The 26117-nt window shown below is 38.5% G+C and overlaps 1 protein-coding gene across 12 annotated transcripts; it reads right to left on the reverse strand.

Moving 5' to 3' along the window:
* Window positions 1–728: 728 nt before the first annotated feature.
* dzip1 (DAZ interacting zinc finger protein 1) lies at window positions 729–26117 on the reverse strand. 12 transcript variants are annotated; one of them, XM_072683889.1, is made up of 19 exons: window positions 26095–26117; window positions 20651–20801; window positions 19783–20391; window positions 17722–17806; window positions 17513–17643; window positions 17158–17316; window positions 16879–17013; window positions 16222–16278; window positions 16013–16135; window positions 14328–14376; window positions 13955–14002; window positions 8272–8331; window positions 7636–7787; window positions 7096–7255; window positions 6368–6524; window positions 5889–6259; window positions 5550–5689; window positions 3300–3462; window positions 729–1038 (listed from the first exon to the last, which is right to left on the reverse strand). In XM_072683889.1, the coding sequence occupies exons 2-19, from the start codon at window positions 20651–20653 to the stop codon at window positions 956–958; spliced, it is 2685 nt and encodes an 894-aa protein (XP_072539990.1). In that variant the 5' UTR covers window positions 20654–20801; window positions 26095–26117; the 3' UTR covers window positions 729–955. The 12 variants fall into 12 exon arrangements, with proteins under 12 accessions (XP_072539990.1, XP_072539993.1, XP_072539988.1 ...); XM_072683892.1 differs by lacking the exon at window positions 26095–26117 and adding an exon at window positions 21513–21602 and having other exon boundaries at window positions 19783–20352; XM_072683887.1 differs by lacking the exon at window positions 26095–26117 and adding an exon at window positions 21513–21602.

Below are 26117 nucleotides of genomic sequence, written 5' to 3' on the forward strand. Positions count from 1 at the left end.
TAATTTTTAAATAGTTCTGCCCAAAATTTCTTCCCCCAGCTATGAGGGAGTTTTTTTCTTGCCACTGTCGCTGTTGGCTTGCTCACTGGGGGTCTTGGATCCTTCATGTCTTCTTACATTATTTCTTTTTTTCTGTCTTTTACTAATTATGTAAAGCTGCTTTGTGACAACAGTTGTAAAAAGTGCTATACAAATAAATTTGACTTAATTCTAATTAGTGGACACACCTTGATTTAACATGTCCCTTTGACCAGATTATTTTCAGGGGTACCATCATTTTTGTCAAGGCCTGTTTAATGAGTTTCCTTTTTAAAATAATTCTGTTAAAGCATGGTTCAAAATCAATGTTGGATTTTCATTTGTTCATTTTCATGGAACCTTTGTCAGATTCAAGTTATTTCTGTGACCATTGTGGGTTTTTCTTTCATTAACCGAGTGGTACCAACAATTTTGTCCACGTGTGTACGCACCATACATGCCTCAGAGAGGTCTTTGGATCACGTGCAGTAGTAATACATGTGGGTGTGTTCTGACTTTTTCCTCACAAGAAGACTGCGTTTATATCAATTACATTTTACATTTGAAAAAGGCATTTCTTCAGTTTTATTTGTTTAGTTAGATGACTGCCTCACTCACTCACTCACTCAAAAAATACATGTAAAGGTCAAAATATGGTACAAAATTAATTGTTCAACATTGAATATAAACACACTGTCATATACAAGGAATGAATGGTTATTGCTTTTATTACCCTGAACAGGCCATAACTACACCAGAGGTTCTATGACAGCTGCGTTACAGTTGCTGCCATGTGTATAACCAGTGTATAAAATACAGTAAATTAACAAAGAATCTGACACTTTATCAGCATTAAGATTGTAAAAGCTTGCACATTATTCTTTAAATGCAAGTTTTTAAAGTATATATTTGTTACTGCCTTTAAATACTACTGTTTTTAAATGTCATCTGAATCATCCCAGTCACTAACTATCACAATACTGCTCTTCAGGGTGCTGCCTGTGCCTGCATCATTGAGACCTGGAGAGAAAGAAAACACACATGCAAATATGCACAAACATCAATGTCTATAAAAATAAAAGTTTTGATTAGCAAATACATAATAAATTACATATAACTGACATGGCAAACACAGGTCCAAATTACACGAGGTCTAATATAAAGGGGGCCTGACCAGTTTTTTTGGAAAGGGGCATGAAGTAATTATAAAATGACAGCGCCAAACAAAGCAAAGCAAACCTGATTTTTAAGCCCTTATTTAAATTTTTCCAGAAAGAGAGTGCCCATGTGCTCATTCTCATCCTTCATCCTCCAGTCTCAATCTATAAATCTCTTCTGAAAACTCATCTGTTTAGTTTAGCTTTTGGTAATTAATGTTTCCCCTTAGATAAAAGGTTGCAGTTCCAGGGGTTTGCGGACACAGGGAATTGTAGTACACTGAGATGCTGGAGCTGTCGTCTCGCTGCTTATTAATGACTAATTATGTAAAGCTGCTTTGTGACAACAACCGTTGTAAAAAGCGCAATACAAATAAATCTGACTTGACTTGAATTAAAGATAATGTAGAACAATAGTAATGGCCATTTTGATGACATTGCCATAAAGAGTTTGTTCCTACGCAACGATGAGGACTGAGATATGTAAAAGTGGCATGAGGTCACACTGCTGTGTCAGACACACTGAATTTCAGTTCTACATATGAAAATGGGCCACATCTAACTAAACAATGTCACACTTTTTCATCAACATGTTTTCTGCTGATCCCACAGTTTTGAGGCATAAGCTGCAAAAGCCTGGTCCCCCATTTGATTTTAGTTTGGAGGACAACTAATAGCCCCTGGTTTGAAGACAAGCTGCAGACACGCCACGTCTCTCTGACTCAGACAGGTGAACAGGGTATTACAATACTCCAACCAGGAGTAGACAAAGGCATGAATGAGTATTTCAGTGTCAAAAAATGGTCCTTGTCCAACCTGAGAAAGTTAATACAATTGGTACGACTGACCAGTCTACAAACGTCATACAGCAAGCTAGTGTTGCCAGCATAAAAATAAAAGAAAACTACAAAAAACTCTGTAGAGCTGGGTCAGTGCTGCGCATTGGACTAGCCTTTACAATATGCAGTAGACAGGCAGGGGTTAAAAAAAAAAAAAAAAAAGATGGGTTGACATCAAAAGGACAGGAGAAGTATTACAAGGGGGAGGGAGCACAACTGAGCTAGTATCATGTAAAAGAAAACTCTAGTTAATAGAGTGTTTACTTTGCTTACAAAAAAGAATTGACTGTAAAGAAAGTCAATTTCAGAGGCTGGAATAGCAAAGGAAACACCATTTATGAGACAATCAACGGTGGAAAACAAAAATCTAAGATTATGCTTACTAACAGCAATATATTTTTATTAGCCCCTCTTGCATCCCTATCATATGAATTAAAAGCAACTAATAGATTAAATCGTGATACTGAACTTGCAGTTTATAGTGATTACACCTAAGTTTCTTCTTCAGCACTACATTTTATTGTTTAACCAGCTATTTAACTCTAGTTCTAATGGGGGCAGTCTCATCGAAAACAGTGGTGCACAAAGTATTAAAGTATTATTAAAACAGCTCATCAAATCATTTAGCTAACTAAAACTTCAGCTAACAAAACAGGAGTCTTCTGCATGGACAGCCAGACCCAAAGTAAAAAAAAACAGATTTAAAGTATGCCCTATATTCTGAGGTTACAAAAATGTAAAGACACTGTTACTTTAAACCTCTAGGACAAACACAACAGTGTCTACATGCACATTAAAACCACCAACTAATAAAAGCCTTTTGGAGGGGGGTAAACAATAATACATTAAACTGGGTTGGCATGCATAATCCTAAAAGCCACAATTTTACATCTTAAATTCTCCAAAGCTTAGAGAATAGTTTATGCAGTTTCTATACAAGCAGGCTATTTTCTCCTACTTTAAGACAGGTTTCCATAAGAAATAAAAAGTCCTGGGAAAATATGAAATCCATCACTACAAATGACTTATTAAAGATTTTACATTAAACAATGCCAGCTTGCAGTGTTTTTTCCCCAAAAGGTTATATGCAAGACCTCACACCAGTTACTAAAATATTAACTTAAAATTGTTAAACTAAAATTGTTTACATACTTTTTCAGACAACAATATTTAATGTTGGATCAATTACCTCAATATATATATGTAAACAATGTTTTTGCATCATTTGTTTAATTGGGCTCTCTACTAGCCTCTCTACTTTGAGAACCTTGAGCATCCTAAGTACCTGGCTTCTGTCCTTTGCCTGTGGATGTGTCCCACACACTAGTGCTGGAGTCAACACTCTTGTCTGTGCATTTCCTCACAGAGGCAGGACTGGGTTTGAGTGCAGCAGGAATGTCCTCCAGAAGGGAGATTTCCCAGTCGTCGTCTTTATCAATCTCTGTGTACTAAAAGATCAGAACAGTCCCACAGTGTCTTAATCATGCATCCACTTCAGTTTCAACAAGTGTACCATTAAAATTTAGATTTCAAGTCTTGCAATCTATTTAAAAATATTCCATAAAATAATTGCTCTACACATCTGTAGTATGTCAATACACAGTTTTTCAATTTGATGTGTGAATGCATTGGCTACATTTTATTGCATTTGTAAGCTTTTAAAAATACATTTTTCATTATTATGTAATGGGTACATACACACGTGGACAGAATTGTTGGTACCCCTCGGTTAATGAAAGAAAAACCCACAATGGTCACAGAAATAACTTGAATCTGACAAAGGTTCTATGAAAATGACCAAATGAAAATCAAACATTGATTTTTTAACATGCTTTATCAGAATTAATTAAAAAAATAAACTCATAAAACAGACCTGGACAAAAATGACTTAATATTTTGTTGCACATGGTCAATGAGACTTCTGCACCTCTCAGCAGGTTTTTGTCATCAATTTTCCTCCTGCGGCCACGTCCAGGGAGGTTGGCTACAGTCCCATGGATTTTAAATTTCTGAATAATATGTGCAACTGTAGTCACAGGAACATCATGCTGCTTAGAGATGGTCTTATAGCCTTTACCTTTAACATGATTGTCTATAATTTTCTTTCTAATCTCCTAAGACAACTTTTTTCTTCGCTTCCTCTGGTCCATGTTGAGTGTGGTACACACCATGTCACCAAACAGCACAGTGATACCTGTAGCCCTATATATAGGCCCACTGACTGATTACAAGATGTGATGCTAATTAGTGGACACACCAGGGGTACCATCATTTTTGTCCAGGCCTGTTTAATAAGTTTACTTTTTAAAGTAATTCTTTTGAAGCATTGTTCAAAATCAATGTTGGATTTTCATTTGTTCATTTTCATAGAAGTTTTATTTATCATTACTTTTGTCGGTTTCAAGTTATTTCTGTGACCTTTGTGGGTTGTTCTTTCATTAACCGAGGGGTACCAACAATTATGTCCACGTGTGTATATGTTATATCAACTATTGACAAATACAGTTGTATGCAATGTCTGGGCACCCATCTCAGACCTCAGACCATGATTAACATTCACAGTCAAACATAAACTAGGCTTGCAACGGTATGAAAGTTTCACCATATGATAAACGTCTCAGAAAACTTCATTCTTTGTAATAAGGTCTGGGTGTTGATCGAAGTCTAAAAATAAAGCACATGCCAAAAAAAACTAAGGTGGGTTGCAAATGAACTCTTTAGTCACAGTAAAGTCACGGCCTCTGAAAGATCTTTCTTTTAGCTCTTGCACCACATTGGTTGTTTTAAGGACTTCTGTATGTTTCCCCGAGATGGTGTTAATATATCCTGCTGTTTTTGTCGGGCCTCGCCCTGTAAGTTGTTGCTCCAGATTCTTGGTCAGAACAAAGCACTAGTTGAATTGCTATTTATACATCAAGCGTTTGAAATGGCCCTCACAGTCTTTAACCTAAACTAGGGCTGCAACGGTATGAGATTTTCAGAGCATGATAAACATTTCAGAAAATAGCATATTTTTTACATTATCACAGAACACATTATTTCACAATTCTTCCTCTTCTTCTTCTTCTTATATTCCTTCAAGGAATGAAAACAGGTTTCTGTAAATAAAATATGCTGTGGTGTACGTACTTCTCTACTGCAGGACAACAAATTCTCAACAACAAACAGCTTAAAAGATCAGATAATGACATGCAGAATCCCTTTAGAAGAAGTGACATGCCGTCACTTCTTCTAAAGGGATTCTGCATGTCATTATCTTTTAAGCTTTCATTCAAAGTCAGCCTAAGTGGACAGTGTTTAGAAATCTGACTTCATTAAGTGAATGAAGAAATTCAATCATTCAACAGAAATCATTTAACAATCATTTTGTTTTGAAGATACACAATTTGTAGTCATTCTTTGTAAAAACGAGTGTTGTTCAAAGGCTAATAATAAAGCACATACAAATAGAAAATTAAGTTGCAAATGAACACAGTCACTTTACAGTAAAGTCACCGTCTCAGATTGAAGGTGACAGGAAATTAACAGATCTTACTTTCAGCTCTTGCACCACATTGTTTGTGTTAAGGACTTCTGTACGCTTCCCTGAGATGGTGTTAATACTTTCTGCTGTTTTTTTCAGGCCTCGGTCTGCAAGTTGTTGCTCCAGATTCTTGGTTAGGATTTTTACATTACCTAAGGACAAAGCAACACTAGTTAATTTGCCATTTTTACATCAAAGAACAACTTACTAAACTCAATAAATGCTTCCTATGACACTTTTAAAAAACAAGGAAGGACACTATGGACTGACACTGAAACTAGAAAAATAATCACTGGTCATACTGAACTAAGATAACATAGCACTAATGAACTGAGGAAACAAGCTTCTTACTGAGAGATATCTTCTGAATATTTACATTCTGGTCTGTGTGCTTCTGCAGCCGTTTTACAGAAATCTCTTCCATTTCACTGCCTTCAGTCCACTCGCTCTCACTGTCCACCACAGTCACCTCTGTTCTGTTCACACTGACCACAGGGGCCTGGTAAACTCCAGGGCGCTGGGCTGAAGATTGAGGGGCCGCAGAGCATGGTGCTAGAGCCTGAGGGGAATCTACTGCTTGGAGGGTAGTGAGCAGCTGGGCTCTCCGTGGCTGAGATTTCACAGTGGTGGTTTTCACCTGAGGGCCTTTGTTATGAGAAGCATTCTGTGCCTGAGGAGATTCTTCCTCAGACTCTTCTTCCTCTGAAAAGTCTTCATCTGAACTGAATGAAGAGGTTGAAACAGCAAGAATAATGGGTTCAAAAATAAATCTCTTTGGATAATATAAAATAATTTTGCGCAGAAAAAAGCGGAAACATTTTTTTGCTTACTTTTGGTATAGCACTAGTGTGGAGGTCCTAGACAGAGTGCCAGTCCGATGTGCTGGTTGCGTTATGTGTTGTTGTCTGGAGGAAGGGCCTGAAGCTACTTTTGTGACTGTGGTGGGTAAACTACTAGACCACGGCCTAGACTGAGCTACTGCCATGGCTGAAAGAGAAAAAATATGTTTAATTGGTATGTTAAGCTCTGTCAAGAGCCAAATATGGAGCACTGCTAATACAAAATAATTGATAGGTCAATCTGCTGGAACTGCCAATAATAATAATAATAATAATATCACACTGACGAGGGTTGCACAATAAATCACTTGCTAATTGATATTTTGTGATATTTGTTATTGACAAATAGAGGAATTTAAATAATAGACATTCAGAATTTAAAACATTAAATTCTGAATCAATTACATTGATTTAAAATGTTACCTGCAAGATATTAAGTTCTATATGCAATATCACATAAAGATTTACATCTGATGAAAATGTGCAAAACATTCCAGAACTGACTGCTAATGCTCCTGCCCTCCCTCTCCTTTCTTACTTACTTTCTACCCCAGAGGAATTCAAAGAAGAGTGCAGGAGCAGGAGGATAAGGGAGAACAAGCAAGCTAAATACAGGCTGAATCTTTATCATTTAACAACTGTGCCAGTTGAAAATAATTAAAGCTGACACAGCAAATTACTTGCCCCACTTATCTATAAGAAAAATGCAGTGTGCCAACCTTGTACTACTTGTGGCTTGGTGAGCCTCTGCTCCAGATTTCCCCAGACCACCTTCTGCACCTTGCTGTATACTGGATTTTCCCTCTGTTGCTGCTGCCTATTCGAAACCACATGGGCCATGGCACTCTTATAGGCTGTATTAGAGAGCTCACAGACACCCTGGACAAAACAGAATTCAAACATTGGTCAGACTTTGGTGCTTGATGGTAACACACAGAAATGCACCAAAATAAAGATATAATAAAAAGAATAATAACACATGCAAGCTGCATACATTGTCTTATCGGTTTCTTTCTAGTCAGGGTCACAGTTCCTGAGCCTACTTGGAATCATTAGGCACAAGGCAGGAATATCACATGGACAGTGTGCCAGTTCATCGCATTATACCACATTATACCACCTATTCAGTTACACCTACGGGCAATTTAGCAGATCAATTTCACCGTCCATGTGTGTTTAGGAATGGACATGGCACCTGTCACTCTGCCTACCCTCATGGGGCCTTAGATAGCATACAAGTACAAGAATGAAGAACTTACAGGATGAATGCCTAAGCTGAGCATCTTGCCATGGAGGCTTTCCTGCACAGCCATTCGCATGTCCCTCTTGAGGCCAGGTTTCTTTAGCAGATCAGCCACTTTCTTCTGCCATGACTGGGTGTCAGGAAGGCTTTCTGAGATGCTTGAAGAATCTGGAGAAAGATCAATTACAACTTCCCATTCCCATTTTTATGTCTAAACGTGACGTAGGCACAATTCAGAGAACAGCTTGAACAAGGATACCACTAATACCTCTCATTACAGCATCTTTTTATAATATACATTAAACATGGAAGGCAAAAAGAAATAAACAACACTGAAAAAACAAACAGTACTTAAATAAAAATCAGTAGTGCTGCATTTAAAGAAGGCTATAAGTAAAAAAAAAAAAAAAAAGTAATACTTTCTTGTCAAGTCCAAAAAAAACTGATAATAAAATTTCAATTTCAACAAATAAAAGAAACGTGGAATGTTGATCTAGAGTTCAGAATCACACTCTACATATTTTATCTCCCACTCTTGCCAATGTAGTTTGCAATTACTGCAACATGCTCACTGACTGGTCAAGACAGAGAGACACAGCATCCATGCAGGGTATGTGCAGGCATGCCACACATGTCTACAAGCATCTTTTACCTTTGTCCTCCTGTGATAGCTCCATTATAGGATCCAATTTATGGACCGAACCGGACTGCTCTACTAGGAAATCACAAAATGGGTCAAACAAGAGAGGACACTGGGAGAAATCTAGATTTGTTTTTGGGGTACAGGCACTTATATGAGACCCAAAGGCAATTTGTGTGTTCTAGTTCATTTCTAACTTATTTTATGCAAGTATACTGTTTAATCAGGCCAATCCCTTGCAAAGCTCAAAAACAGCTTGCATTTAGAGTTATCAGAATACAAGACTGGACAAAGCCTTCCAGTTACATATAAGCACTTTTACCTGTTCATCCCTATGTAGGCCATGTATTGGTGCTGGGCAAATCCGAAAGAAATAATGCAGTGTTTGTGTATTAACTTTGTCAAATCTTGCTAGAAACTCTTTTTTTCTGAAAGCTGAAACTACAAATCCCATTGCAGAAACAGAGGTTGAATTAATTTAGAAATTAATAAAAGGTACAAACGTTTACCAAAAGGTGCCCAACTTTACAAAAAAAAAACAACTTAAATATGCATAATACAGCACACCAATCATACTGTAAGTAAGCTTTAAATGTTACCAGTTATTAAACATAAGGTTAAGATTACAACTACTGTTCCCTGAAAGAGAGGAACGAAGTACAGTACATACTGTATGGAATATCACACCCTTTAAAACATGCCAGAAGACAGCAGAAGACTTTTACCGAGGAGGGCAGGTGCCCTTATTTCAAGTGTCTATCCTACTTCTAAGACTCTGCTCTTCACAAGCTCCTAAATTAAGTCCCTGCACCCCTAAAGATGATAGTAAAAAAAAAAAAAAAAAAAAAAAAAAAAAAAACACCAAACCCAAAAACATAGTATATGGTTAAACCAATTATTTTAATACAGCATATTAAATAAATACAGCAGCCCCCCTCCCCGCAAAATGGTATGATCCAGATTCTCCTTCTCTCAGTGCAGCATCACATACACACAGTGTGTCAGTGCTGTTTTTGACTGTGTCGTGTGTCTAGTAAGTTTTGCAAAGGAGTATTTTTGTACTTTATCACTCAGAACCAACACATTGCAGTCATTATCAGCAGTCCATATTTCTGATGCACTCTTTATTGTTATTGTTAGCTAGGAGTGACTGATCTGATTTTTTTATGTAGCAGGCTAATGATGCAGATGGTCTGTTAACTGTTTAAAAATGTATTTGCTAATTAATGTTACAAAATAATAAGATATGAACACTACGTAACTCCGTGTGTGTGTGTGTGTGTGTGTGTGTGTGGTCAGCCAGTCAGGATGGATATTCGATTCTTTTTCCAGAAAAAAGAGGTAGGTTCACCTGAGAGAGTAAGGCCAACTTGATCTTGATCATATGCCCAGAATCCGTTGATAATCGTAAAAATATTGATAATGGATTATTATTATTATTATCAGCAATTTTAGTTAAATATATCATATAGCAGACGAACACAGTGATATTTGAGAAGTGAAATGAAGTTTATAAGATTTACAGAAAGTGTGCAATAATTATTTAAACAAAATTAGGCAGGTGCATAAATTTGGGCTCCCTTGTCATTTTATTGATTTGAATACCTATTGCACCACAATTTTTTTTGTAAGCTCATTCACTCTTGACCTACATACACAGGTGAATCCAATTATGAGAAGGAGGATTAAGGTGGCCAATTGCAAATTTTCCTCCCCTGTGCATTATTTCACAGATTTTAGCTGTCAGTTTCCACTGTAAGGAACATGGTGAGGAAATTGAAGACCACAGGCACAGATCTAGTTAAAGCCTGAAGTGGCAGGCCAAGAAAAATCTCAGATAGGCAGAGGCAATGAATGGTGAGAACGGTCATAGTCAACCCACAAACCAGCTCCAAGGACCTACATCATCATCTTGCTGCAGATGGTGTCACTGTGCATCATTTAACTATTTAGCGCACTTTGCACAAGGAGAAGCTGTATGGAAGAGTAACTCAGAAGAAGCCTTTTCTGCGTACACGCCACAAACCGAATCGCTTGAGGTATGCTAAAGCACATTTGGACAAGCCAGCTTCATTTTGGAATAAGGTGCTGTGGACGGATGAAATAAAATTTTAGTTATTTGAGTTATTTGGACATAACAAGGGGCTGTATAAATGGTGAAAAAGAAAACAGCATTCCAAGACAAACACTTGCTACCCACATTAAAATTGGGTGGTGGTTCCATCATGCTGTGGGGCTGAGTGGCCAGTGCAGATACTGGGAATCTTGTTAAAATTGAGGGTTGCATGGATTCCAGTCAATATTGGCAGATTCTTGAGAACAATGTTCAGGAATCAGTGACAAATTTGAAGTTGCCCGGGCTGGATACTTCAAGACCCTAAACACTGCTCAAAATAAGATAAGATAATCCTTTATTAGTCCCGCAGTGGGGAAATTCTCAAAAAATCTACTAAGTACAACGTTCTGGAATGACAGAATCTCAGTCCCAAGACCTGAATATTACTGAAAATCTGTGGTGTGATTTAAAGCGGGCTGTCCATGCTCGGAAACCATCAAACCTGACTGAACTGGAGATGTTCTGTAAAGAAAAATGGTCCAAAATACCTTCAACCAAAATCCAGACTCTCATTGGAAGCTATAGGAAGCATTTAGAGGCGGTCGTTTCTGCAAAAAGAGGATCTCCTTAATATTGATGTCACTTTTCTGTTGGGGTGCCCAAATTTATGAACCTGCCCAGGTTCGTTTAAATAATTATTGCACACTTTCTGTAAATCCTATGAACTTCATTTCACTTCTCAAATATCACTGTGTTCGTCTGCTATATGATATTTAACTGAAACAACCAATGATTTATAAAAAAAACTTTTTCATACGTCAAGTCAAAAGTTTAAATACATTTCATTACTATTTGGTACCGTTGCCCTTAAACTGTATGACTTGGGTCGGACATCCTTTCACAAGCTTCTCACAATAGAAATTCGGGCCCATTCCTCCTGACAGAACTGGCATAACTGAGCCATGTTTGTAGGCTGCCTTGCTTGCACATGCCTTTTCAGCTTTGCCCAATCAATAGGATTGAGATCAGGGCTTTGTGATGGCCACTCCAAAACATTGACTTTGATATCTTTAAGCCACTTCGGGTTATTGTCCATTTGGAAGACCCATTTGCACCCAAGCTTTAACTTCCTGGCTGATGTCTTGATGTTGCTGTAGTATTTCCACATAATGTTCTTTCCTCATAATACCATCTATTTTGTGAAGTGCACCAGTCCCTCCTGCAGCAAAACAACCCAACAACATGATGCTACCACCCCTATGTTTCACAGTTGGGATAGTGTTCTCATGCATGCAAGTTTTCCTCTTTTTTTTTTCAAACATAATGATGGTCATTATGACCAAACTTGTATATGAAATTTTAGTTTCGTCAGACCACAGAACATGTCTCCAAAAGTTACAGTATTTGTCCCTGTGTGCATTTGCAAACATTATTCTGGCTTTTTTATATTTCCTTAGAAGTAATGGCTTCTTCCTGGCAGAGTGGCCTTTCAGCCCATGTCGATACAGTACTCATTTCACTGTGGATAATGACACACTCTTACCAGCGTCAGCCAGCATCTTCACAAGATATTTTGCTTTTGTTCTTGGGTTGATATGCACATTTTGGACCAAAGCACATTCATCTCTGGGACACAGAACCGATCCTTCCTGAGCAGTATGGCTGGACATTTCCATCTTGTTTGTACTTGCATATAATTGTTTGTACAGATGAACGAGGCACCTTTTTGGCTCTGTCTTTTATTAATCACTATTTATGTAAAGCTGCTTTGTGACGACAACAACAGTTGTAAAAAGCACTATACAAATAAATCTGACTTGAATTGACTTGACTTTAGGCATCTGGAAATTGCACCCAAGGATGAGCCAGACTTGTGCAAGTCCACAATTCTCTTCCTAACATCCTGGCAGATTTCTTTCGACTTTCCCATGCTGTTACACAAAGAAGCAGTGTGTTTCAGGTGTGCCTTAAAATACATCCACAGGTGTTTCTCTAATTAATGATGTTGCCAATAAACCCTGTAGAAGCTTCCAAAGACATGACATCATCATATGGGCTGTCCCAAATTGTTTAAAAGGTAGAGTAATCTTAGTGTATTTAAACTTTTGACTTTAAAGAAAGTAATAAAAATGCCTTAAATTCCCTCTCTCATTATTTTGGAATTTAGCAAACAGAAACCATTTTGGTAATCCTAATTGACCTAAAACGGGAAATGGTTATTTTAAATTCATTTCAGACAGTGAGAAAAAAAATGCATGTGTGTCTTTTTATATAGTGCATGTAAACTTCTGGTTTCAACTGTATAGTGTATTTTTTTTATGAGCTGTTCTCATTTAGGTGCTCAGCACATCTAAACCTCTAAGCCTACAATCACCCTTGCTCAGCTATACAGCAAAGCTGGGCAACATGTGTGCACAATTATTAGGCAAGTGAGTATTTTGACCATATTATCATTAGCATTTCTAACTCCAAGCTGGATAAACTTGAATGCTTAATAGATTTTAGCATACCAGGTGATGTGTGTCTGTGTAATGAGGGAGGGTGTGGCCTAAGGAGGTCAACACCCTATATCAAGGTGTGCACAATTATTAGACAGCTTTTTTCCTTAGGCAAAAGATAGATATAAGATATTGGGGCATGATAACAGAATTATCAAACATTTTGTTGCAAATAGTCAACAGGGTCGCAAGAAACGTGTTGAGAAAAAAGACGCAAATTAACCAAGGCTTTGAGAAGAAACGAGCGTGAAGCTACCAGGAACCCATTATCTTCCAGTTCTGTCATATTCCAGAACTGCAGCCAAACTGGAGTACAGAGAAGTACAAGATGTTCAGTGCTCAGAGACATGGCCAAGGTAAGGAAGGCTGAAACCCGACCACCACTGAACAAGACACATAAGCTGATGCGTCTAGACTGGTTCAGGAAATATCTGATGACAAATATCAAAAGTTTTATGGGCAGATGAAATAGGTGTGACTCCTGACTGACCCGATAAGACATGGGCACATATGCTGTATTAGGGCACAGTGTAACCTTGGTGTCCCCTGGTGCAAGATGAGTACATGAAGGATGACAGAAACCTCAGGCTTACTAGGGGGAGCTGGCAATAGCAAGTCCAATTCATACATTTCCTCCAAACTCTCCATGTGCTCAGCCCAGTTAGGGCAAGGCTCCCCTTCATATTTAGCTGAGTGACGTCTAGGTGGGATTGTTCAGACTTTTCAGAAAACATGGAGTCACAATCTTCCTGTCCAAGATGTTTTCTGCCTAATGCCTATTTTTGCCTACTGGAACAGTAAAGTATTTGAAGTTTCTTTGCTAAAAAACTGGACTAGGTAGCTTCTTAGCTGGGTAAAGAGCATAAAAACTAAGGAGAGACACTGGTGATGAAAGGTTATAAGTAGGGGGCAGGCTTAACTGCCATCATCACTTTGCATCATCTGCCTTGCAAGTGTCTTCAGCTAGAAGCACAGGGGTGTGATATCACATACAGTATGTGTTGTATTGAATAAATTAATAATGATCCTGGCACCAAGGACATATGAGGAACATTTGAACATGGGGAAGGACAGGTCACTTTGAGAAGGACTATGGTAGAAGGAAAAGCACATGAATGAAAGTCTTTGAGAGGTTACGTACCACTGACCACCACTTTGAGTTTAGGCTCTGGAGCTGGTGGAACAACCACTAAGACAAAACAAGATAAAAATGTTATTGAAAATTAAACATCATCAAAACTTAGTAGTAACATTAAAACAAATAAGCAACCACCAAGGACTTTATTAGGAATTCTCTACTTATACTGGGTAGGGACTCAATTTGTTCTTAAAACAGCTTCAATATTTCATGGAATTCTGTGTTGGAAATGTTGGAAAGATTCCTTTAAAACATGTTGACATGACTACATCACATAATTCCTGCAGATTTTAATCACACAATAAGCTGATTAAATATGTTAATGTATGAGTAGGTGTACAGGTGCTCAGTGAGTGTACAAACGAATCCTTCAAACCTTCTTGTTGTACCACTGCAGTAGGTGGATTTGAAGAGCTCGGTCCCATCTGCAAGGCAAACAATTTCACACTGTTAAGTCAAATACATGCTGGGACCGGGCACATCATGATGTGGCTTTTGTGTGCTTTTCAAATTAAACTGAAAGAGACCCTGTGAATATTTCCAATACTGTATTCGGAGTACTGACAGAACTGATATTAAATTAATTTCTTCTTCCAATAACAAAATTGCTGCTAAATTTACCACAATTTTAAATATACAGCCTTTTGTTTAAAAGGCATGTTTATTTCATTGCAAATACCGATACAACAGTTTTGTGACACCCCAAGTAAAACAGAAGAACAGGTAAAACTTAATATAATAAGTTATAAAATAATAATACCTCTGCTATTATAATCATTAATATGCACTCTTCTCCTATTCATTGCCACTGGTTAAACTATTAAAGCGACACTATTTTGCATGAGTCATGTTTGTGTAAAATCCTGTAATATTACTCCACCACCTCACTCCACATGCTTCTTTCACTTTCAGTGACTGTTCACCTTCAGGGAAGCGCCCCAGAAAAACTTTATAGGAACCTCATGGCTACAGGTTCAACATAGCTTGAAGGCGGCTGTGACTGATGACATTAATGAATGAAATGCGCCAGTCCAATCCTCTGAAAATGAGCCAGCAACAGATTTGGCTGCTATTGACAAACTGACTCAACCTAAACTACAGTTGATCCTGGGAACAGTAGTTTCAGACAAGTCACGCTGTTTTTTGGTGAAATTCAACAAATTAAACGACTTGAGCACAGCCCAGCAAAAAATGCAGTGTCAGATGAGCAATCCAGCAAAAAACACAAATGATTATTATTACAGCTGGATAGTTTTTTCTGGGTACTGTTCTATGCAGTCAAATACAAGCAGGATTAAAATGTATATATATGAAAGTGTTAAGTACTATAGGGTTTTACCCAGTCCCATAGCTGCAACCTTTTTAGGAAATGGTCCTAGCGCTTGCTTGACTTTCTTGGGCGCCGTAAAGCCTGCAACTAAACCTCTCGAGTCTGCTCTTCTAATCAGCATGACAGAGCGACTGTCCTCGTTAACACCTCCTGAACTAACAAGAATATCACTGAAGTGATGTTAGCAGGCCATGAAATGGTGTTTTGTGGCAGGGCTGAAATGCAGTGAATAGAATGCAGTGATTTTTAGTTTTTAGTTAGTTAGTGTTAAATTTTGTTGTGCACTTTTTTTATTGCATACCATTATGGTATACATGATATATTATGGTATATAAGAAACACAGTAGGATTCATTTTAAAATATTTACAGAATGAACTGGCATACTCCCCAGCACATTCTTAACTAGGTGTTTCCCTGTCTCAGGTCATTGTATTCCCTGTTCTAACAATATTTCTGCAAATGTTTCAGGTTTACATAAAAAGGAGAACACAACAAAATGTGCATTATATTGCCACAAAAAAAAGAGTTTAATTAATTTTCAAATTGCCTTCAATTGCTGTAGCAAAAAGCAACAAAACACATTTGAAGTCACTTTATGATACACTCAGAAGTCTTCAAACTCACAACCAAGTAAGTCCAAAAAGCTAATTCTCAAAGACTGCACAGGCGCTGCTAATTCATGAAGTCCCATACAAGTCTCGGATATCTTGTGTTGCGCTGCAGTACTGACCTGCTTGCTGTTGAAATTAATTATTTGCCGCTGTTCCTGGAGCATGAGCTTCAGTTCTTGAATCTGTCGTTGCATCTCTGCCTCCCTATCAAACCTGGAAACATTGGCCTGAATGGCTTGGAGCTGAGTAGAGGGGACACAGGTGTCAAGACAACACACTGGAACAGACATGAACAGGAACAAAGTCAACATATGGTTCTCAAACCTACTTGACTCTTCTCGTATTCTTCTTTCATGTTTTGCATTTTAGCTGCCCACTTAATTTCCTAGGAAACAAAACAATTTTAATATGATAATGAATTATAATAGGCCTCAGCAACAGGCTGATTTAATCGGATATTGGCCATGATAGACAACTAACCCGATAACAATGCTTTAAAGGCAATTACTGTAGAATTGATGTTAATGAATTTTAATTTGGCAAACTTAAATAATAACAAATATTATAACACTGCACATGATTTTTTCATTTCAGTGTTGCCCTGCCCATTTCACCAAAGTTACCAAACATACTGCAGCTGGTCGGGTGCTGAGCCCAGAGTAGCAATGACAGCAATTCTTGTTCTTCTTATTACAGGTCAGTGAAGCATCTCAATGATTTTGTAACTGTTATTGCAAGTAGAAAATGCTACATAATTTTGCAGTTCAAGTCCAGTTAATAACCTAAATGAAGTCCAGGGAAAAGGGGGTTACAAGTGAACACAGATGGTCCTCATAGCAAAGTAAAGTGCAGAAAGTCAATGTATTTTTTCTGGGATAATATCAAAGCTCACCCTGCAAAATAATTGTGCAAAAAAATAATCATTTGTCTAAATTATATTTTGGCTTTAAGTATAACTATACTTGTTTCCATTGAAGAGACTCGCCTGTTTGTGGAGTTTCTGCTGGAGCTGGAGGGCCTCCTGCAAGGGCTGCTCCTCACTGTTCTGATTTGAATTCACCTGTGCCTGTATAGTCTGCATGCCCTGTGTCTTACTGCTCTGCTGCAACATTAGTATTTCCTGAAGTGCAAAAGCAAATAGAGCATGTTCTGCATTGACCTGGGCAGTTTAAGAATAATTATATACTCTTGTGAGGAAAATTATGTTCATACAAAGAACGTATTTCCTCAATATTGTTTCCTTATCACAAATATATAAGCTCACTTTCTCTAGATTTCTATTCCTCTGGTGCAGGGAGTCCATCTCTCTCTGGCAGGCCTGCTTGACTTTATCTATTTTGCTGTTCATGCATACCCTCTCATCCTCCTTCCAGATTTCCAGCTGTTTCATAAACTTCTCCTCTTTTTGAGTAAAATCCTTTTCCTGAAGAGCAGTGCATATGATTAAATATTAATATAATACATAGCTGAAGAAATCAAATTGAGCCAGGTGGTAAACTATAAATTTGATATGAAACTATCATTAAACAATGATCATAACAACAACAACAACAACACTTAACACCATTCACCTTACAAGAACAAAGGCTTAAAGAAAGCAGAGTGTTCTCTACTCTGACCTGCTTGGCAGAACAGTCTTTCTGCTGCATCTCCATTTGGGACCTAGCCAGGGTCAGCTGTTCCTGGAGTCTGTTGATCTCTTCCTGTAACTTTATAGTCTGAACTTTCTTCTGATTATCAGTCATCACCTCTGTGAATAGTGAGAATATAAATAAATCTGAATATCAATTTACATGTTGAAAAGCTTTAGAAATGCACAGAAACTCACTGAGGTCATACTCCATAGGATGTCTGCGTTCCATGTGACTTTGAAGAAAAGAGGCATTCAAGAAGGCTTTTTCACAATGATGGCACTGGAAAATAAGTAGAATAAAAGTAACAAAATGGCTTGTGTCTCTAAAACAGCTTTATTAAAAAAATACTTCAGTTTCTGTAAAGGCAACTCAACTACAGCATGGGCGTTGCTAATTAAGGCCTAGCTATGCTTTTTTGGCTAAGGCAGCATTCAGGAATGTGATACCTTTTTTTTTTTTTTTTTTAAAGTGGTCAAATACCGACTAGAAAAAAAAATGTATTAATTAGAGGGTATGCACATGATATCAGTGGAGGCAGATGTCACTGCAGCCACACCCACTGAGTGGCAAAAAAAGACTTCCTGTGTTAATGCCACTAAAACACAAAAACAAGAAAAGAGCTATTGTGCGACTAACTGTGCAAACAGATTTAGCAAGAATTCTGAGCCATCCTTTTAGAGACTTTTAAAGAAGAAAAGAGAAACAAATGGATTGATGCAAGTCTGTAATCCAGGCACCGAAAAGTGTGGGAGTTCAATGAGTGGGGAAGTCACGGGGGGGGGGGATATATTTAGGATATATTAAAACAGGCTGAAAAGCCACATTGCTAAAATGATACTCTCTGTCGTCCTGCCAGGTCTTTGACCTCCGCCCCTTGCCCCTTGCCTGTGCAGTTTGCTACAGGGCTCTTCAGGGGATAAAAGGTAAGAAAATCCAGAGACAGTCTCACCATACACTTTAAATCATTGCTGTATTTAACTAGAGCTCTGTTTGTGGACTTCAGCTTGGCTTTTAAAACAAACTTTCTGAGCTGTCAGTGCCAGATTCCATCTGCCTGTGGATCACAGATTTCTGTTGACAGCAGACACAGCTAAGGAAATGCATCAGACACATGGACCCTACACTACTACTAGCACAAGACTGTGAGCTGTGAACCATTTTTCTCAGCCTCTACACCAACAACTACATCTCCAGCTCAGCATAGCAATCACTGCGATCCTTACATCATCCACAATCATCTAGTTTGGATCTTCATCCTCACAAGAACAAGCCAAACTAACCAGGACAGCAGAGAAAATCATCAGGTGCACTGTGCTTAATGACAATACCTAAAGACATATATCAAGCTAATGAAGCACACTGGAAATCTGCTTACTGTGGTCCAAAACTCCACTCTATGCCAGAAATACACCTTTGCTGTTGCCATGGAAATGAGCAGTGGTACTAGTGTCTCCTCTGACCTCAACATTAGCAGGCTTCAGTTAACAGAGATACAGACAAGAGATGTAAACCAGACTGTGTTTGCCAGACTGCCTCCATAAGACCCTGTTTGTGTGACATAACTGAGTTGCTGGTCTTCCATAGAAACCCAAATGTGAACTGTAATTATTTGTTTGAAGAATCTTTACAGCTAGGGATTCACATGCATTCACACACTCTCTGTGTAATCATTAATCATTAATTAAAAGGTAAAGGTCTATTTGTATGTCACTGTACAGTGTACACTGTACAGCGAAATGTGTCGTCCGCATTTAACCCATCTGGTAGAAAACACACACCCAGGGGCAGTGGGCAGCCAACTCCAGCGCCCGGGGAGCAGAGAGGGTAAAGGGCCTTGCTCAAGGGCCCAACACTTGCCAAGCCCGGGAATCGAACCCACAACCCTGTTATCGATATCCCGGCGCTCTAACCGCCGAGCCACCACTGCCCCATTAATTAGAAAGACAGGGACGGGGGAGGGTGCCTTTGTTTTGGCAACCGCTCTTCAGGCTTTTTGTAAGTGGATTGAGAAAAGTCATTGTAAGCAACACCATCTGTTTAAGCTCAAAATCCAAAAAAATGCCTCCAAAAGGAGCGATTTGTGAGCTAAACAATTCCAAGGACACAACAGAGATACTGTTCCTTCACACTACAAAAATTACATAACACCCATCTTCCTCTCTAAACGGAGACAATAATTGGAGGAGGAGACAGCACATCACCAATGAGAATCATAATAAAGGCATCCTTACATGTCAGAATAACGTCACACCAACCTTATGGTAATTAGCTATGCCTGCAGTGATCATGGCTTGTTGACAGGCAATGATCTTCTTCCTTTGCTTCAGCTCTTCCTTCAAGGACTTGGCATCCTGGTTCTGTTTCTGCAGCTGCGCCCTAAGCTGGTCCCTCTCTTGTGCTTCAGCATGAAGCCGCTCCTCAGCTGCCTGCAAGCTGAGGGTCAGGCAGTCCTGGGAGTGCAGCAAGTATTCCACAGTGAGTTGGGCGAGCCTGAAGAGCTTGAGCAGAGCTGGGTCCACTTGGCTCTGGCAGCAGGGGCACCTTTCACCCTCTATGTTGCAGAATGTCACTGCTGTGATGTGGGCTTGCAGTGTCTGGAAATCTAACTCACAGGCCACTTGGTTCACATCAACGGTGTTGATCTGACGCCAGTCCACTCTCTCGCGACGGGCACGAAATTTAAATGGTGCAGGGACAGCAGCAGTTCCACAGCTGAGGATTCTGAACATGGCTGAGCCAGTAGGTCTGCTCTGGGTGAAGGATGGCACACTCTGGGGTGAGCTCAGCAGGGATGGAATCCCTGCTGATGAATGAGCCCCCTGGGCCTGCATTGGAAGAGGATAGTAGATGTTGTTGTAAAATGGCTGAAAAGGACAAGAAATAGTTGTCAAAATAATAAACAATGAAATGCTAAACACAATGAAATACATGAATGAACTAATAAATCCATCAGCTACAGCAAATCAGGCAAACGCACGGTAATTGCAGAGAAAATCACCTCTAGATCAATCATATAGTAATGCAGCATTTAAGGAAGCAATGTAGCTAGTTTAAATGTCAAATTCTGCCATCGACAGCAATCCACCTTATGATGCGGGTCCGATGTCACCTTTCTGTCCTTACCATGTTGCGCTTTTGTTCTTGAGAAATAAATTGGAAGAACTCTCAGTGGTTCCTCCTCCCTGCGTGTGGCAACACCGAATCAGGGCGTCCTTGCAGTATCCATGGAAACAGTGCCGCGTGCCCCACTTTGTTAGCTGTTAGCTAAGGTAAGCTAAAATACAAATAAGAATTACGCAACGGCTGTACCTGACAACTAACACAACCCAGTTTTTAAAACATCATAGTGGACATTCCACTTCGTGGAAACTGTACTGATACGTTCTGAGGACATTGCACAAGCCAAGCTTTACGCTGAGCTAACGTTAGGTTAGTGTTAGCTTATGTAGCTAGCTAGCTATTTAGCTGTTTATTTGGCTAGCTAGCTAGCTGACTGGTTGATGTGAGAAAGCAGTTAAAATTCCCACGTGTACAAGTATAGCTAAGTGTATTGTACTATTTTATAGAGATGTTCATTGTGATTCACGCAGCCACCACTAGCGCTAGCTAGCTAGCTTACATTCTGATTTGAATGATTTCGACCTTTAACTAGCTAGCTATGATTCCGTTTTTTTCTTAAAACCGGTTTCTTTAGTGTGTTTCTGTTTATAATCTATAACCCTGAATGCATACATTAAAGGAACAGTTTCAGTTTTGCTCTAAAGAAAGCTGTACAGTTACCTAAAATCCCTGCTTTTATGTAGCTAGCTAGCCCTAGCTGCTGTTCACTACCGCACTGTAATACTCATTCTCTAACCAAGTACGAGGTAAGATAACGGAGATGGAAAACAGCATAAAAAAATCTGACCTAAAACATTTCTTCGACGCCAAGCCAAATGATTATGTGACGAGAGGAATTCAAAAGAACAGAAGAAGGAAAACTCACACTTTTCTACTTCGCTAGCTAGCTAGCTACTTCTTTTCGAAAGAAGCGTATTGTGCCCGACCGCGTTACGTAGTACATTCCAAAAGCGGCTCATCATTGCAGCGAGAGGGGGTAGATAGACTGCATGCTGCACACCGCAGTTGTCCTTCATGTACCCTTAAAACAGTGTTTCAACAATTCAGGCTTTTTAATGTCAACGCTCGTTTTATTATGCCCGGCACCGACTGTCAAACGGTAATTTCAGATTTAAAGCATGATTAAATATAGACTTTAAGAATACTATTACCTTGGTATATTTAATTATAATGAGCAAGCGCTTGACTGAGATGTAGTTAGCTAAGTTTTTTAGTCTATAGCGCCTCTCAGTGGAAATATCAAGAGGCCAAACTTATTTTTCGGTTTTGTGCGAACCAGAAGGGAATGTAAAATAGTCAACATCTTAAGGAAAGGTACTAGAGGCTAAAACGCATTTAAAACAATTATGTTTGAAAATGCAGTAATTAAATAGTTAATGTATGGATCAATACCTAACGTATCTGTTATATATGTAAATATACATGCATATATAAATATATGTAAATACACATGCATAAACGCATATGTGGCATATATTTTAAATTATTTGTACACATATTGCAATTATACATGTAGGTAGGAATACAATACACATACAATATACAGACACATGTGTTCTATGTGATTATTTTGTTGCACCATGGGTCTGAGAGTAACCCAGTTTTAAATTCTGTGTATGTCCTGTACATATTACAGTTTTAACAATAAAGCTGTAGATAAAGCAAAATATTTTTCATTTGTAAGTAAATACATACATGGATATATATGCAGTAAACATAAGTAATTATCAATTATGGAACATAATTACATGGATCATATTTAGTTTAAAAAATTGACTGTCACTAGTAGTTTTCCTGAAAACATTACCATTTTGTTTAGTTTTGTGTTCAAATGTATGTTCTGGTGTGGTTAGATGAGTGTTGTAGGGCAGTTCTGAGTGGTCAGCGTCATGGTGTCCACACACCGTGGGGGGATGGGGTTGTTTTAGGTTGGGGCTACTTAAGTGTAAAGGTTCCAAATGAAAATGTATTTTTCAATTGTCTTTGATAGTTCATAATTTACTACTAATAACTACATGAATAATATGTAATTTTGTTGGTGACAATGTGAATTTGGCAGTTGTTTATACAGTGCATCCGGAAAGTATTCACAGCGCTTCACTTTTTCCACATTTTGTTAGGTTACAGCCTTATTCCAAATTGTATTAAATTAATCTCTTTCCTCAAAATTCTACACAAAATACCCTATTATGACCATGTGAAAAAAGTTTTCTTGAGAGTTCTGAAAATTTATTAAAAATAAAAAACTAAGAAATCACATTTACGTAAGTATTCACAGCCTTCGCCATGAAGCTCAAAATTGAGCTCAGGTGCATCCTGTTTCCACTGATCATCCTTGAGATGTTTCTACAGCTTAAATGGAGTCCCCCTGTGGTAAATCCAGTTGATTGGACATGATTTGGAAAGGCACACACCTGTCTATATAAGGTCCCACAGTTGACTGCATGTCAGAGCGCAAACACCAAGCATGAAGTCAAAGGAATTGTCTGTAGACCTCCGAGACAAAATAGTCTCGAGGCACAAATCTGGGGAAGGATACAGAAAAAATTCTGCTGCTTTGAAGGTCCCAATGAGCACAGTGGCCTCCATCATCCGTAAATGGAAGAAGTTTGGAACCACCAGGACTCTTCCTAGAGCTGGCCGGCCATCTAAATTGAGCGATCGGGGGAGAAGGGCCTTGGTCAGGGAGGTGACCAAGAACCCGATGGTCACTCTGTCAGAGCTCCAGCGTTCCTCCGTGGAGAGAGGAGAACCTTGCAGAAGGACAACCATCTCTGCAGCAATCCACCAATCAGGCCTGTATGGCAGAGTGGCCAGGCGAAAGCCACTCCTTAGTAAAAGGCACAAGGCAGCCCGTCTGGAATTTGCCAAAAGGCACCTGAAGGACTCTCAGACCATGAGAAACAAAATTCTCTGGTCTGATGAGACAAAGATTGAACTCTTTGGTGTGAATGCCAGGCGTCATGTTTGGAGGAAACCAGGCACTGCTCATCACAAGGCCAATACCATCCCTACAGTCAAGCATGGTGGTGGCAGCATCATGCTATGGGGATGTTTTTCAGCAGCAGGAACTGCCAGACTAGTCAGGATAGAGGGAAAGATGAATGCAGCAATGTACAGAGACATCCTGGATGAAAACCTACTCCATAGCGCTCTTGACCTCAGACTGGGGCGACGGTTAATTTTTCAGCAGGACAACGATCCGAAGCACACAGCCAAGATCTCAAAGGAGTGGCTTCAGGACCACTCTGTGATCTGAAAATGGCTGTGCACAGACGTCTCCCATCCAACCTGATGGAGCTTCAGAGGTACTGCAAAGAAGAATGGGCAAAACTGCCTAAAGAGAGGTGTGCCAAGCTTGTGGCATCATATTCAAAAAGACTTGAGGCTGTAGTTGCTGCCAAGGGTGGTTCTACAAAGTATTAAGCAAAGGCTGTGAATACTTATGTAAATATGATTTCTTAGTTTTTTAATTTTAATACATTTTCAGAACTCTCAAGAAAACTTTTTTCACATGGTCATAATGGGGTATTTTGTGTAGAATTTTGAGGAAAGAGATTAATTTAATACAATTTGGAATAAGGCTGTAACCTAACAAAATGTGGAAAAAGTGAAGCGCTGTGAATACTTTCCGGATGCACTGTATATACTTACTAAACACAACATATACACATAGAACATACTTAATCAAAAAAGACCTTTGAATAGAGTAATAATGAATTAGGTTAAAGTCATCATAGTGATATGAAAGTGAATGATAATCTTGCAGAATCATCTTTTTATGGGGGGTGAACTCATACAGTCAAGGTCATAAATATTGGCACCTCTGCACTTATATCAGAAGACGCACAACTTTTTAAATAAATTTGTTGCAATTACAAATGTTTTGGGATTCACATGTTTATTGATTTAGTGTAAATTGGAAAAAAAAGCTAAGGAAAAAAAGTTAAATCAGACACAATTCTAAACAGAACCCTGGAAATGGACAGGACAAACTTAGCTTCCATTCAAAAGGTAAGGAAGAATTTTTTTTTGATGCTTCCTATTTTTGTATTTGTGGCAAGTACCTGGGGCCGGTAATATATACATCACACATTCTAACATCTAGTAATCTTCAAAGATCTTAATGATCCTGTGTTTACTGTGCACAATTTCATTAACAGTGCCCATAGCACTCTAGCTAAACTCTCTGGATATGGATGGCACAGAAACATTGATGGAAGAATGCAATAAAGAGTTGTTTAAATTGTGCCTAAAGAACCTCAGTCTACTGTCAAACAAATTTGAGTTGCCCTGCTGCCACTACAACTCTGTCAGTTCAAACTGTCGCCTTCTAAATAAAACAGGGCTCTATGGTAGTAGAGCCAGGAGGCACAGAGTCATAGAAAATGCCAGACAGACCATAACTGAGGAAGCCAAATTCCTTCTGGATGATGTGGACAGATGAGATAAAAAATTTGGTAAAGCACATCATTGTAGCATTTACAGAAAATATAATGAGGCCTTTAAAGAAAAGAAGTATGTGCATGGCATTATGAAATCTAAATAAGTAGCACCCAGTGTCAGAAACTGGGTTTCTATCAGATATCATGGGTCCTACAGCAGGACAATGACCAAAAGCATACCTCAAAAAGTACCCAAAATGGTTTAAGACAAAGCACTGGAGAGTTCTGAAGTAGCCAGTGTTACGACCCTTGGTTAACACTTTACAAAACTAGGAAAAAATGATGATGTAAATGCTTATATTAAGCAAAAAAAACTGCCAATTGGGCAAGCAAATTTTACTTTAAGATGTCTTAAAATAAGCAATAATATCTTATTTTAAATCTTCAAATCACACTAAATGTTTTAAAACTAGGATGGACTAATAAGAAATATGGACTCAATATAATATATAATAATAAAAGAATGCACTTCATACTCAAATTAAGCCAGATTTGCAAAGTAGAAATAGAAACAGAAAACTGTGCTGTCATTAGATTTTTTTAAATTAAGTTTAACAAGTGTTATCAAGACTGAATCTGAATACACCACAAGCGCATTAACATGGCAGCTATATGCAAATACAAATTTAGGCAGCATCTGTGATTGTATCAAAAAACATAAATCCCAGATTTCAAGGCTCATAACAAGTCTCTTTGCTGAAAACTAAAACTAATTAGAAAACTTTTTGCAACAGAATCATGCTAACACATTATATCACCTAACAGTTTGCAACATAGCTTAAAGGGTGACAATTCACTAAACATGTAAAATGTGGGGCATAACATTATTTAATATTCAGTCCTCTTTGCTGAATATTAATTTGCAAATGTTTTCCATTTTGACAGTGCTCTCTTGTAAGATGCAGCACATCACCTAACACTTCAGTCTGCAACACCGAAAGAAGTGTAACAATGCACTTGGGATATGTCAAATGTAGTGCAGAATAGTAGGCCAAGACATACTATGGGAAATGTTGTCACTGTGG

This window comes from Salminus brasiliensis, chromosome 7 (assembly GCF_030463535.1).
Source record: "Salminus brasiliensis chromosome 7, fSalBra1.hap2, whole genome shotgun sequence".
NCBI classification, from domain to species: domain Eukaryota; kingdom Metazoa; phylum Chordata; class Actinopteri; order Characiformes; family Bryconidae; genus Salminus; species Salminus brasiliensis.

Bases quoted from the DNA above. Each gene is read 5' to 3' on its own strand.
- dzip1 (XM_072683889.1), bottom strand. The intron at 6,525-7,095 runs GTTGGCACACTG...TTTCTCTTTCAG, and splicing joins CAAGCCACAAGTAGTACAAG to CCATGGCAGTAGCTCAGTCT. The intron at 1,039-3,299 runs GTACTTAGGATG...CTTTCTCTCCAG, and splicing joins AGGCAAAGGACAGAAGCCAG to GTCTCAATGATGCAGGCACA.